Source organism: Aotus nancymaae, unplaced genomic scaffold, assembly GCF_030222135.1.
Source record: "Aotus nancymaae isolate 86718 unplaced genomic scaffold, 86718_ANA_hifiasm-v0.15.2.pri h1tg000020l, whole genome shotgun sequence".
NCBI classification, from domain to species: Eukaryota; Metazoa; Chordata; class Mammalia; order Primates; family Aotidae; genus Aotus; species Aotus nancymaae.
Genome location: NW_026988432.1, coordinates 69,389,106 through 69,403,606, shown reverse-complemented (window position 1 = coordinate 69,403,606; position 14,501 = coordinate 69,389,106). Strand labels below are relative to the sequence as shown.

Here is a 14,501-nt window from a genome sequence, read left to right as displayed (position 1 = left end):
TATATTGCTGGAAATGAAAGCCCTTTATTACTTTCTCTTTCCTTCCATCACTTGTATTACCTTTAGCTTTCTTTTTCTTAAGTTCTGCTTATAAATAAAAGCAATATTTTATTTTATAAGAATTACTTTTGGCCAGGCACAGTATCTCACACCTGTAATCCAGCAGTTTGGGAGCCTGAGATGGTTGGATCACTTGAGCTCAGGTGTTCAAGACTAGCCTGGGTGAGACCCCATCTCTACAAAAAATACAAAAATTAGCCGGGCATGGTGGCACATGCCTATAGTCCCAGCTACATGGAGGCTAAGGTGAAAGACTCACTTGAGCTGGGGAGGCAGAAGTTGCAGTAAGCTGAGATTATGCCACTGCACTCCAGTCTGGGTGACAGGGTAAGACCCTGTCTCAAAAAAAAGGAATTACTGTTTATAGAAAAAGAAAACAAAGCTGTGATAGATGCCGATGTTGATCATTACTTAAGTTAAGGGTGCCTGTAAATCAGCAGAGGTTCACATTTTGCCACAGGAAAAGCATTGTTAATGGACCTCTGAGATAATTTGTGACGAGTTACCTTGAATGTAAAATAAGGAAATGCCAAACATCTATTATGATAATCAAAATATCTAGAATTTTGAGAATTTTTTATATTTGTAATAGTATTATTTTTAACTTCGTGTGTCTAGATAGCAATAGGTCATTTGGTGTTATAAATGGAATCATGGGCTGGGCTTAGTGGCTCACACCTGTAAATCCTACACTTTGGGAGGCGAAGGTGGGTGGAACACTTGAGGTCAGAAGTTTGAGATCAGCCTGGCCAACACGGTGAAACCCTGTCTCTACTAAAAATACAAAAATTAGTTGGGTGTGCTGGCAGGTACCTGTAATCCTAGCAACTCGGGAGGGTGAGGCAGGAGAATTGCTTGAACCTGGGAGGCAGAAGTTGCAGTGAGCCAAGATCGTACCACTGCACTCCAGCCTGGGCAACAGAGTAAGACTCTGTCTCAAAAAATTAAAAAATAATAATAAATGGAATTATGTTATTTTTAACGTTCCTTAGAAATATGTTTTAAGCTCCCTAAGGGCCTATAACATGTCTTCATCTTTTTATCTCCTACACTAAGTTTTATAGAGTACATGTTCAGTAAATATTTGTTTAATTACATATAGGATTCATTTGTTGACTTTGCTCCCCTCTGCAGTTGAATTTATAGGAACAGTCTTTAGTAAACAGATTCAATCTTAATAAACTCTTTAAAGTTAAGTAAAATATCTCAAAATTCACTAACACTGTCTCCTCCATATTAGGACTGTTTCATACAGTATTCTCTAGTAGATGTTAAAGAAGTACAGGATTTGGAGCCTTCATGAACATCATTGTTTTGAATGTTTGGTTTTTCTAAGAAGTAAAATCTGATCACCTATAGTTCCTTTTATCTGACTTTTATTTCTGTGCATCCTTGTAATTATTATTAAAATATTATGATAGCTTTTAAAAATCTTTTCTTGGTATACATTAAAATAATCAACATTTTTATTTAGCTGGTTTTAAAAATATTAATGTATTTCATTTTTTCTTTTTCTCTTGATTGCTTATAGGATCTTGGTCTCACTACTGTTTGGGAAGACCAGCTGTCCTACCTTTTATCACCAGCTTTGGCTTCTTATGAATTTGAGCGTACAACAAGTATATCAGCAGGCAATGAAGAATTTCAAGATGCCATAAGAAGGGCTGTACCTGATGGTCATACATTTAAAGGGTTCCCAATACATTTTGTGTATAGAAATGCAAGACGTGCATTTGCCACATGTCTTCGGTAAGGTGTAATTTATGGAATCATGTTTTCAGTTTAGGAATCTTAGAGATCAGTCTGGTAGGGGTTTTTTTATTTTCATTTTTTTTTTTTTCAAAGTCAAGGTCTCACTGTGCTGTCCACACTGGAGTACAGTGGCACAGTTATGGCTCACTGCAGCCTTGACTTCCTGAGCCCGTGATCCTTCCACCTCACCCTCCCAAGCAACTGGGACCACAGGCATGCACCACCATACCTGGCTATTTTTTTTCTTTATTTTGTAGAGATGGGGGTCCTCCTGTGTTGCCCAGGCTGGTCTTGAAACTCCTGGGCTCAAGCAGTCTTCCCACCTTGGCCTCCTAAAGTGCTGAGATTACAGGTATGAGCCATTGAACCTGGCCTAATCCGGTAGTTATTTAGGAATGACATCAGTCACATGGGATCTTTTACAGTGACTTACCCTCCTTGCCACAGATTTTGATTTGTTAGGTCTGAAATGTAGCCCTAGATAGTCTGGGATTATTTTCCCAGTGATTTTGGTACAATCTCAGTCAGGTATCTCCGATTTTTTTTGGACAATATGGAAATAGTCTATGATTTGAATAGCTTGACCAAAATTACAGTGTCTTTGATAGCATTGACAGAATTTGAAAAAATTATTTTATTTATTATTTATTTTTGAGATGGAGTCTCAGTCTGATGCCCAGGCTGGAGTACAGTGGCACAATCTTGGCTCATTGCAACCTCCGCCCTCGGGTTCAAGCGATTCTCCTGCCTCAGCCTCCCAAGTAGCTGGGATTACAGGTGCCTGCCACCACACCTGGCTAATTTTTGTAATTTTTAGTAGAGACGGGATTTCACCATGTTGGCCAAGCTCATCTTGAACTCCTGACCTCAGGTGATCCACCTGCCTCAGCCTTCCAAAGTTCTGGGATTACAGGCATGAACCAGAGTGCCTAGCCTGAAAAAATTATTTTAAATACTGATTTACTTGGAAATAAGAAAGTAAAGTGCATGGTCACTTCTTAATTGAATATATATTTTTTCTTAAATAGATCTCCTTTCTGTGAAGAAATAATCTGTTGCCGTGGAGACCAAGTGCGACTGGCAGTTCGTGTCCGAGTGTTTACTTACCCTGAATCTGCATGTGCTGTTTGGATCATGTTTGCTTGTAAATATCGCTCGGTATTATAGGGCCAACATTTCAATAAGAATTATACCTGTATTTAATTGGAATTTTACACATTGTACATTATTTAGCTATTTAGAGGTTTGTTATTTTAAAATCACAATCTGGCTTGAATGGCATATTTCAATTTTGTATATACTTGACTAGTAGTGTTTAGAAAAATCATGTTGTGTTCCTTTAAAAATTAAGGATGAAAAATTTGTATAAATCACCCTGGAATTTAGTATAAATTAAGTGTATATTCTATTTTAATAAATGCTACTTTGTTTACAGGTATCAGTAGTTTAAATATTAACATAAAATGCACTCAGTTTTCTTTACACTAAAAAGTAATCAAAGAGATTTGTCTAAGGGTTTAAGCTCTAGAAAAATCAATATGATCATGATTTTTCATAGATTAATGGGATTATTTTATACAAATTAGGAGAAATTAACCTCATGACAGATTTAGTTATTGCATTGGTGAAAACAAATGTTGATGAATTGCCACATTTGTGGTTTATTCCTGGCTCTTGGGATATTTGAGACAGTGCAGAAATTTATGGTCAGACCTTAAGAGTAGGAAAAAACTAATACCAGAAAAGCATAAATATTAATAACCTCACATGAAAATACATGAATCATTTAGAAACATTTATCAGTGTGATTTGTTGTAAAAATGAATTGGGTATTTTAGAAAAAATTTATTATATCTCTTTGTTATGATATTGTGATCTTAGCAGTGTATCGCTGATTTTCTGTGGTCAGAGGATTGATTACTAGCCTCTTCGTGGATTCTATTTTCTGAAACCTCTTTTTTCCTTCTTTTCATTGTGATGAAAACATCAGCATATATGTGACTAATCTAAATGAGAGATTGATTGTGTGAGGCCACTGAAAAAAGTTTTTAAGGCCCAGTGCAGTGGCTTATGCCTGTAATCCCAGCACTCTGGGAGGCTGAGACAGGTAGATCACTTGAGGTCAGCAGTTCATGACCAGCGTGGGCAATATGGTGAAACCCTGTCTCTACTAAAAATACAAAAATTAGGCTGGGTGCAGTGGCCCACACCTGTAATCCCAGCTACTTGGGAGGCTAAGGCAGGAGAATCATTTGAACCCAAGAGGTGGATGGAGGTTGCAGTGAGGCGAGATCATGCCACTGCACTTCAGCATAAGCAACAGAGTGAGACTCCATCTCAATTAAAACAAACAAAAGGATTAGCTGGATGTGGTGGCACGCACCTTGTGATCCCAGCTACTTGGGAGGCTGAGGCAGGAGAATAGCTTGAACCCAGGAGGTGGAGGTTACAGTGAGCTCAGATTGCACCACTGCACTCTAGCCTGGGTGACAGAGCGAGACTTCATCTCAAGAAGAAAAAAAAAAGACTAGCAATTCAACTTTTTGCAAGAAGCTGCATGATATGTGATATGAGGGGTTTGACTGTCAGTTTAGCACTTCTGTACAAGTTCTTTTTTTTTTTTTTTTTTTTTTCTTTTTTTTGAGACGGAGTTTCGTTCTTGTTACCCAGGCTGGAGTGCAATGGCGCAATCTCAGCTCACCGCAACCTCCGCCTCCTGGGTTCAGGCAATTCTCCTGCCTCAGCCTCCTGAGTAGCTGGGATTACAGGCACGCGCCACCGTGCCCAGCTAATTTGTTGTATTTTTAGTAGAGACGGGGTTTCACCATGTTGACCAGGATGGTCTCGATCTCTTGACCTCGTGATCCACCTGCCTCGGCCTCCCAAAGTGCTGGGATTACAGGCGTGAGCCACCGCGCCCGGCCCAAGTTCTTTTTAAGTCTTTTTTTTTTCCAAATCATCTTCGTTCACTTTGATGTATGTAGTTCTTCATTTAGTTGCTTCATCCATTGGTCTTAAGAAAGTAACTCTACCAGTTGGCCATCCAAGTTACTAATTCTTTTCATCATTTTAATTCACCCCTACAAAGAAAATGATTTTGTTTTTTGAAAATTAAAATCTTATTGGGAGGCTACGGCCAGAGGATCACTTGAGGCCAGGAGCTCAAGACCAGTCTGGGAGCATAGAGAGAGAACCCCCCATCTACATAAAAAATGAATTTACTTTCTGTTTTATTTTATGTATATAATAAATACTTATGATTCAGTTTGTTTTAAAAGTCTGAAAATATTACAATCCCTCTTCCACAATTTTCATAAAAATGGTAATCAGATGTTTCTTGTGAGACTGACATGACTGTAGAGAATTAGCAAAATAATAATTAAAGCTTTTTTTTTTTTTTGGCCGAGCATAGTGGCTCACACCTATAATTCCAGTACTCTGAAGTACTGACCTGGAGGCTGAGGCAGGAGAATCTCTTGTGTTCAGGAGTTTGACCAGCCTGGGCAACATAGCAAGGCCCCATCTCTACAAAAAATTTTAAAAAATAGCATAGTGTGCTTGTGCATTCTGTGGTCCCAGCTACTTGGGAGGCTGAGGTGGGTGAATCACTTGAGCCTGGAAGATTGTTCCACTGCACTGCAGCGTGGATGACAGGGTGAGACCCTATCTCAAAGAAAAAAACAAAAACTTTTTAAAAACTGTTTTGCCAAAATTATGAATAAAGCTAACAGAAAATTGCTTGTAATTTTCAACTTTTGAGACAAACTATGAGGTATGTACTAAGAGACAGACTATATTAAGATCAAGGCTGTATTAGCATTGAGGCTGGGCTTCCTGCCTTATTGTAGCACAGTAACATGTATTTCAAATGTACTTTTGATATAAACTCTATAATAAATATGCTTTTTATGCACTTTAATAGAGTCTGGCATTAATATTTTTCTCTAAAGACTTATTTTCGGCCAGGTGCGGTGGCTCACGCCTATAATCCCAGTACTTTGGGAGACTGAGGTGGGCGAATCACAAGGTCAACAGTTCGAGACCAGTCTGACCAACATAGTGAAACCCCTTCTCTACTAAAAATGCAAAAATTAGCCGGGCATGGTGGCAGGAGAATCACCTCAACCCAGGAGGTGGAGGTTGCAGTGAGCTGAGATCGTGCCACTGCACTCCAGCCTAGGTATCAGCGAGACTCCATCTCAAAACAAAAAAGACTTATAGGTTATTTCAGTGCATTTACCACTAGAAGTCTGCTATTCTAATAATTTTTCTTTTTTTTTTTTTTTTGAGACAGAGTTTTGCTCTTGTTGCCCATGCTGGAGTGCAATGACACTATCTTGGCTCACCACAACCTCTGCCTTCTGGGTTCAAGCTATTCTCCTGCCTCAGCCTCCCAAGTAGCTGGGATTACAGGCATGCACCACCATGCTTGGCTAATTTTGTATTTTTAGTAGAGACGGGATTTCTCCATGTTGATCAGGCTGGTCTCGAACTCCTGACCTCAAGTGAACCACCTGCCTTGGTCTTCCAAAGTGCTGGGAACTACCACGCCTGGCCAATTTTTCTTTTTAAGAGTTAAATTTACCTTGTACATTTAGCTGTCATAAAAGTTGTTTTTCTATTAAAAATGTAAAATTTTAAAAACAATGTCTCTGAAGTGTTGCTCTTGACATTAGGTGTACCAATAATCCCCTCTATGTTATATGCGTATTTTTATCTATGTCTATTTAATCGAAAAATATCGGAAACCCAGAAACTTCATTTTTCATTACTCAAGCATGAACCTATTGAATAAAAATTTGAGCCCAGCCTGGTCAACATAGTGAGACTGCATCTCTATGAAAAATAAAACATTGGGGCCAGATAGGGTGGCTGACACCTGTAATCTCAACACTTTGGGAGGCCGAGACAGGCAGAACAAGTGAGGTTGGGAGTTCGAGACCAGCCTGACTAATGTGGAGAAACCCCAAATACAAAATTAGCTGGGTGTGGTGGTGCATGCCTGTAATAACAGCTACTTGGGAGACTGAGACAGGAGAATCCCTTGAACCCAGGAGGCAGAGGTTGCGGTGAGCCAAGATTGTGCCATTGCACTCCAACCTGGGCAACGAGCAAAACTCCCGTTTCAAAAAATACATAGCTGGGTTTGATGGCACATGTCTCTAGTCCCAACTACACAGGAGGCTGAGGCAGGAGGACCCCCTGAGCCCAGGAGTTCAAGGCTGCAGTGAGCTCTGATCTCACCACTGCACTCCTAGCCTGGGGGACCAAGTGAGACCCTGTCTCAAAAACAAACAAAAAAACTTTGCTGAAGTTTACTTAACTAACTGAACACTCCAAGTGACTTCAAAATTTTTTCTAGGTTGAGGCATGGTAGCTCACACTTATAATCCCAGAACTTTGGGAGGCTGAGGTGGGTGGATCACCTGAGGTCAGGAGTTTGAGACCAGCTTGGCTAACATGACAAAACCCTATCTCCACTAAAAATACAAAAAATTACCCAGGCAGGAGAATTGCTTGAACCTAGGAGGCAGAGGTTGCAGTGAACTGAGATGGTGCCATTGCATTGCAGCCTGGAGACAGCAAGATTCTGTCCCAAAAAGAAATTTTATTTCTAGTATTGAGGTGTACATTTTTAATTAGGATGTGCAAAAACACATCTGTAATCTGGAAGTTGTAGAAAGTACACACATTTGAAACCCATTTTTCTACTGCTTAACAGTGGTTAATAAAATAATATTCTATGCTAGATATCTGACCATCAGAAAGCATTAGTTATGACCATCAGTTGTTTAAATTCACACTTCTGATTTCATGCCCTACTAAACAAGAAAATAGCTTAGGTTGTACTGCAGTTTGCAATTTGATAAGTTTTTTGTGATTCTCAGATAACAACACTTTCAACTTAAGTAGGTAAATACAGGAATTAGATGATCTGTTTTGAACAGTGTTAACCTTTAATCAGTGAAAGTAGTATTGCTTTCTAGCAGTAGGTATTTGAGAATTAATTTGAGATTAGCTAAAGACTATATAAAATCTTAAAACAGCCAAACACATAGACAAGAGGCCATCCCATTTTGAAGAGCCCTGACATACTGTTTATATAGCATATTCTACATTTAAAGCACAAATTCAGTTATAATCATTGGTGCATGTAAGTATGGATATTGAATGTTTAACCTTCAGAGATTTGGGTGGTATATTTATTGTAATTACATTTGACATACTTAATTTGTGTATTAACTACTTGATACCAGTGTTAATTGTCATGGATGGCCTGGGTGTGATGGCTCACATCTGTAATCCCAGCACTTTAGGAGGCCGAGATGGGCGGATCACGAGGTCAGGAGATCAAGACCATCCTGGCTAACACAGAAAAACCCCATCTCTACTAAAAATACAAAAAATCAGCCGGGTGTGGTGGCATGTGCCTGTAATCCCAGATACTCAGGAGGCTGAGGCAGGAGAATCACTTGAACCTGGGAGGCAGAGATTTTAGTGAGCTGAGATTGCACCACTGCACTCCAGCCTCCTGAGCGACAGAGGGAGACTCGATCTGAAAAAAAAAAAAAAGTAATGGTTGTTAGAAGAAAAGGGGAGAATGTTCTTAACTGGCATTTTTGTTGTTCGCTCTGTCTTATGGTGCTGAGTATATTTTTTCTTTCTTTCTTTTTTTGAGATGGAGTCCCCCTCTGTAGCCCAGGTTGGAGTGCAGTGGCACAAGCTTGGCTTACTGCAACCTTTGCCTCCCGGGTCCCGGTTCAAGCAATTTTCCTACCTCAGTCTCCCAAGTAGTTGGGATTACAGGCACGAGCCACCATGCCCAGCTAATTTTTGTATTTTTTAGTAGAGACAGGGTTTCACCATGTTGGCCAGTCTGGTTTTGAACTCCTGACCGTGTGATCTGCCCGCCTTGGCCTCCCAAAGTGCTGGGATTACAGACGTGAGCCACCACACCCGGCCGCTGCTAAGTATATTTCTATAAAATGAAATATTTCTTTTTCTGATTCTACTGAATTTAGATTTGTGCTCTAAAACATACTCTATGCATTTTTTAGAGTATTTTTTTTTTCATGGTCTGGAATTATAGAACTTTGGACTTGAAAGAAATCTTAGGTCTTCCAATTCATTTAATTCCTTGACTAATGAAATGGAGATAGAAAAAAGTTAAGTTCTCTGCCCAAGGATACATATCTCTAGTAGCATATGAGTTCTAGAATTCAGGTTTGCTTGTTGGTTTGTTTTTTGAGATAGGGTCTCATTCCGTCACCCAGGCTGGAATGTAGTAGCTTGATCATGACACTGTAGCCTCGAGCTCCCAGCCTCAGGTCATCCTCCCACCCCTGCCTCCCAGGTAGCTAGCACTACAGTCACTGCCATCATGCCTATTTTTATTTTATTTATTTATTATGAGACGGAGTCTTGCTTTGTCGCCAAGGCTGGAATGCAATGGTGTCATCTTGGCTTACTGCAGTCTCTGCCTCCCAGGTTCAAGTGATTTTCCCATTTCAGCCTCCCGAGTAACTGGGATTACAGGTGCAAGCCACCATGCCCAGCTAATTTTTGTATTTTTAGTAGAGGAGCTTTGCCATGTTGGCCAGGCTGGTCTCGAACTCCTGACCTCAGGTGATCTGCCTGCCTCAGCCTCCCAAAGTGCTAGGATTACAGGCATGACCTATCACACTCAGCCTGTTTTTCTTCTTTCTTCATTGTGTCCTTTTAAGTATAAAAGTTTTTAATTCGATCTATTTTTTTTGTTCATAGTTTTGGTGTTATATAGAAGAATTTGTTGCCAAATCCAAGGTCTTGATTTACCCTTGTGCTTTCTTCTAGTTTGAACAGTCACACTTAGGTCTTTGATCCATTTTCAGTTAATTTTTGCATATACATATTCAGTTATTCCAGCACCATTTCTTGAAGAGGTCATTTTTCCCCCTATTGAATGGATTGAAAATCCTTTTACCATAGATGTGTGGGTCTATTTCTGGCCTCTGTATTTTATTCCTAATGTGCCAGTCTATTTTTTGTGCCCGTACCACACATTTTTATTACCACTGCTTTGTAGTAAGTGCTGAAATTGGGACATATTTTAAAAGTTTAAAGTCCTCCAACTTTATTCAGGATTGCTTTGGCTGTTCTGGGTTCCTGGCAATCAGCTTGTCATTTTCTTCAAGTGAGCTGGAGCTGGGTGTCCTGGCTGTAATACCAGGCTGTAATAGCTGTAATACCAACACTTTGAGAGGTCGAGGTGGGAGGATCACTTGAGCCTAGGAGTTAGAGACTAGCTTGGGCAACATAGGGAGACCACATCTCTACAAAAAATGAAAAAAATCAGGCATGATGGCTCACACCTGTAATCGCAGCACATTGGGAGGCTGAGGTGGGAAGATCACTAGGAGCCCAGGAGTTTGAGACCAGCCTGGGCAACATAGTGAGACCCCATCTCTATTATTATTTAAAAAAAAAAAAAAAGCTGGGCATGGTGATGCACACCTGTAGTCCCAGCTATTGGGAGAGGCTGAGGAAGGAGGATTTCTTGAGCATAGATTGAGGCTGCAGTGAGCCATCATCACTTCACTGCATTCCAGCCTGGGCAACAGAGCAAAACCCTATCTCTAAAAAAGACTCAGCTGGGATTCTGATGGGAAATATTACCATCTTAACAATGTTAAAAGTTCTGATTCATGGATGTGGTTTGTTTTTCTACTAACTCAGATCTTCCTTCAACAACTTATACTGTTTTGTAGTTTCCAGAGTATAAATTTTGCATTTACTTTTGTTAAATTTATTCCTATTTTATTATTTTCCATGTTATTACAAATGGAATTGTTTTATTTTTTACTTTCAGCTCATTCTTTGCAAGTTCATTAAAAAGACTATTTTTGGCTGGGCACGGTGGCTCATGCCTGTAATCCCAACACTTTGGAAGGCCAAGGCAGGCAGATAGCCTTGAGCCCAGGAGTTCCAGACCAGCTTGGGCAACATGGTAAAACCCCATCTCTACTAAACATACAAAATATTAGCCAGATGTGGTGGTGAGATCCTGTAGTACCAGCTACTTGGGAGTGAGGTGGGAGGATCACCTGAGCCTGGGAGGTCGAGGCTGCAGTAAGCCATGATTGTGCCACTGCACTCCAATCTGGGCAATAGAGTGAGACTCTGTCTCAAAAAAAAAAAAAAAAAAAAAAGACTCTTTTTTTTTTTTTTTTGAGACGGAGTTTCGCTCTTGTTACCCAGGCTGGAGTGCAATGGTGTGATCTCGGCTCACTGCAACCTCTGCCTCCTGGGTTCAAGCGATTCTCCTGCCTCAGCCTCCCGAGTAGCTGGAACTACAGGCGTGCACCACCATGCCCAGCTAATTTTTGTATTTTTAGTAGAGACAGGGTTTCACCATATTGACCAGGATGGTCTCGATCTCTTGACCTCGTGATACACCCGTCTCGGCCTCCCAAAGTGCTGGGATTACAGGCGTGAGCCACCGTGCCTGGCCGACTATTGATTTTTTTATATTGGTCTTCTATCCTGCAACCTTGTGGAACTTATTTAATAGTTTTTTTTTTTTTTTTTTTAGTGGATTCCTTAGCATTGTTATGTATATGCAATCTGCAAATATAGTTTTACTTCTGTCTTTACAACCTGGTTGTCTTATTAATTATTCATTTATTTGCCTGATTGCCCTGGGTAGAACCTCCTGGTTCAATGTTTAATAGAAATGGTGAGAGTAGCCATTCTCGTCTTTTTCCTGATCTTAGAGGAAAAGCATTCATTCTTTCACCATTGAGTATGATGATGTTAACTGTGCTTTTTTCATAGACGCCCTTTATCAGGTCAAGAAAGTTCCCTTCTGTCCCGACTTTCTCAACTGTTTTTATCATGGAAAGGTGTTGGATTTTGTCAAATGCTCCTTCTGTGTCTGTTGAGATGATCATGTGATTTTTTATTTTTATTCCGCTAATATGGTGCTAATGCTTTAGCATAATCATTAAATGTTGCTAGATTCAGTTTGGTAGTATTTTGTTGAGGATTTTTGCACATATAATCATAAAAGTTTCTGGTTTGTATTTTACTTTTCTTGTGATGTATATCTGATTTTGCTATCAGAGTAATACTGGCCACATAAAGTGAGCTGGAAAGTGTTCCCCTCCAGTTCCATTTTTTGGAAAAGTTTGTGAAAAAGTGATATTGATTCTTACTTTGGTAGAATTCAGAAGCCATCTGGGTCTGGGCTTTACTTTGTAGTTGGTTTTTTGATTACTAATTCACTTTATTCACTTGTTACACCAGATTGCCTGTTCTTTTTGAGCCAGTTTTGGTAGTTAGCTTCTCTGTAGGAATTTGTCATTTCATGTAAGTTATCTAATTTTCATAGCATTTCTTTATGTTCCTTTTTATTTCTATAAGGACAGTGGTAATGTCCCGTTTAGTTTCTGATTCCAGTAACTGGAGTCATATCTCTCTCTCTCAGTCAATCTAGATAGACTTGTTCATTTTGTGGATCTTTATTATTTCCTTCCTTCTCTCTTTCTCTCTCTCTCTTTTTTTGAGGCAGAGTCTTACTCTATTACCCAGGCTGAAGTGCAGTGGCATGATCATAGCTTGCTGCAACCTTGAATTCCTGTGCTCAAGTGATCCTCCTGCCCCAGCCTCCCAAGTAGGTAGGACTACAAGCATGTTCCACTGTACCCAGCTAAATTTTAATTTTTTCTTGTAGAGACAAGATTTCGCTATGTTTCCCAGGCATATTTCCTTACTTTTTTTTGAGACAGCGTGTCTCTCTGTCGCCCAGGCTGGCGTGCAGTGGCAGGATCATGGCTCACTGCGGCCTGGACCTGCCAGGCTCAATTGATCTTCCCCCTCAGCCTCCCAAGTAGCTGGGACTACAGGCAGGCACCACTGTGCCCAGCTAATTTTTGTAAAGATGTGGTCTCACCATGTTGAAACTCCTGGGCTCAAGTGATCCACCTGACTTGGCCTCCCAAAATGCTGGGATTACAGGTATGAGCCACTGTGCTTGGCCTCCTTCATTTTTACTTGAGGTTTAGTTTCTTTTTTTTCCACCAGTAACTTAAGGTGGAAGGTTAGGCTATTAATTTGAGATCTTACTTCTTTTTTTAGTCATTTAGAGCTATGCATTTTCCTCTAAGCGCTGCCTTTGGAGCATCCTATAAGTTTTGTTATGTTGTCCATTCATCTCAAAGTATCTTCTCATTTTCCTTTTGATTTCTTCTTTAATCCATTGGGTATTTAGGAGTTTATTTTTATTTTTATTTTTATTTTTAAACAGAGTCTCACCCTGTTGCCCAGGCTGGAGTTCGGTGGCACGATCTCTGCTCACTGCAACTCTGCCACCCAGGTTCAAGTGATTCTCCTGCCTCCCCCTCGTGAGTAGCTGGGATTACAGGTGCCTGCCACCGTGCCCGGCTAATTTTTGTATTTTTAGTAGAGATGGGGTTTTACCATCTTGGCCAGACTGGTCTTGAACTCCTGACCTTGTGATCTGCCTGCCTCAGCCTCCCAAAGTGCTGGGATTACAGGTGTGAGCCACCGCATCTGGCCAGGAGTGTGTTGTTTAATGTTCACATATTTGTGAGTTTTTCTTTTCCCTACTGTTGATTTGTAATTCATTCTACTGTGGTTGGGAAACATGTTTTGTATTATTTCTGCTCTTTTAAATTTATTGAGGTTTGTTTTATGGCCTCGCATACAGTTTATTCTGGAGGATGTTTCCATGCACACTTGAGAAGAACATATATTCTATTATGGTTGCATGGAGTATTCTATAGATGTCTGTTAGGTCTGGTTGGTGAGTGCCATTCAAGTATTTCCTTATTGATCTGTCCATTGTTTCATCCTAGTTGTTCTATTATTGAAAGTAGAGTATTGAAGTCTGTAACTATTATTGTTGAATTGTCTATTTCTCCCTTCATTTATGTCAGTTTTTGCCTGATATTTTGGTGCTCTGTCATGCATGTTTATAATTATTTGGTGCTATGTTATGCATGTCTGTATCTGTCTGGATGACCTCATAACATTAAAAATGTTCTTATATCTATATAACCGTTTTGTATTAAAATATATTTTGTTTGATACTGTAACCACTATAGCTTTCTTGTGATTGCTATTTATCTTGTTCCATCATTTTTTTTTTCTTTTTGAGATGGAGTCTCACTCTTGTAAGGTCTGTTCTCGCCGAGGATAAAACGAAGAAACTGAGGCCAGCATGAAAATAATCCAATGCGAAGGGATTTATTTAGGCTCCCAGGTGAGGTTCTGCGGTCCGACAGGAAGGGCTGGAGAAGTCACGCGGACTCCTCTCAGACGTGGGGTTTTATAGGGAGTGGAGGCGTTTGATTGGCTGTGCCCAAGGTGAGTGGGGCAAAATGGTGGGGAGTGGGGCCTGGAAGGAACAAAATGGCAGGGAGTGGGGCCCAGATGGGACAAAATGGTAGGTAGGGAGTGGGGCCCAGATAGGACAAAATGGTAGGCAGGGAGTGGGGCCCAGATAGGACAAAATGGTGGGGAGTGGGGCCTGGATGGGACAAAATGCTATCAGGTAGGTCCTGGCGGGGCTTTTTTCCCCGGGCTCCTGGGGTGGGGGTGTGTGTCTGAACTCCCGGCAAGGGAAGGAGGTATGTCCAAGTTCCCGGTGAGGGGAGGGGTTGTGTCTGAGCTCTAGGCGACGCAACCAG

At 40.5% G+C, this 14,501-nt stretch overlaps 1 protein-coding gene across 5 annotated transcripts in view; it reads left to right on the top strand.

The window, feature by feature from the left end:
* CEP76 (centrosomal protein 76) overlaps nucleotides 1-14,172 on the top strand; it is a 38,457-nt gene extending 24,285 nt beyond the window's left edge. For 3 of the 5 annotated variants that reach the window (XM_012472529.2, XM_012472528.2, XM_012472530.2), the window contains exons 11-12: nucleotides 1,592-1,809; nucleotides 2,841-5,731. In XM_012472529.2, coding sequence (XP_012327952.2) covers nucleotides 1,592-1,809; nucleotides 2,841-2,979 — 357 coding nt within the window. In that variant the 3' untranslated portion in view covers nucleotides 2,980-5,731. Of the gene's footprint in view, nucleotides 1-1,591; nucleotides 1,810-2,840; nucleotides 5,732-12,361; nucleotides 12,675-13,969 lie in introns of those variants that run through there. The other 2 variants (XM_064379445.1, XM_064379446.1) reach the window with 2 other exon arrangements.
* Nucleotides 14,173-14,501: the final 329 nt, after the last annotated feature.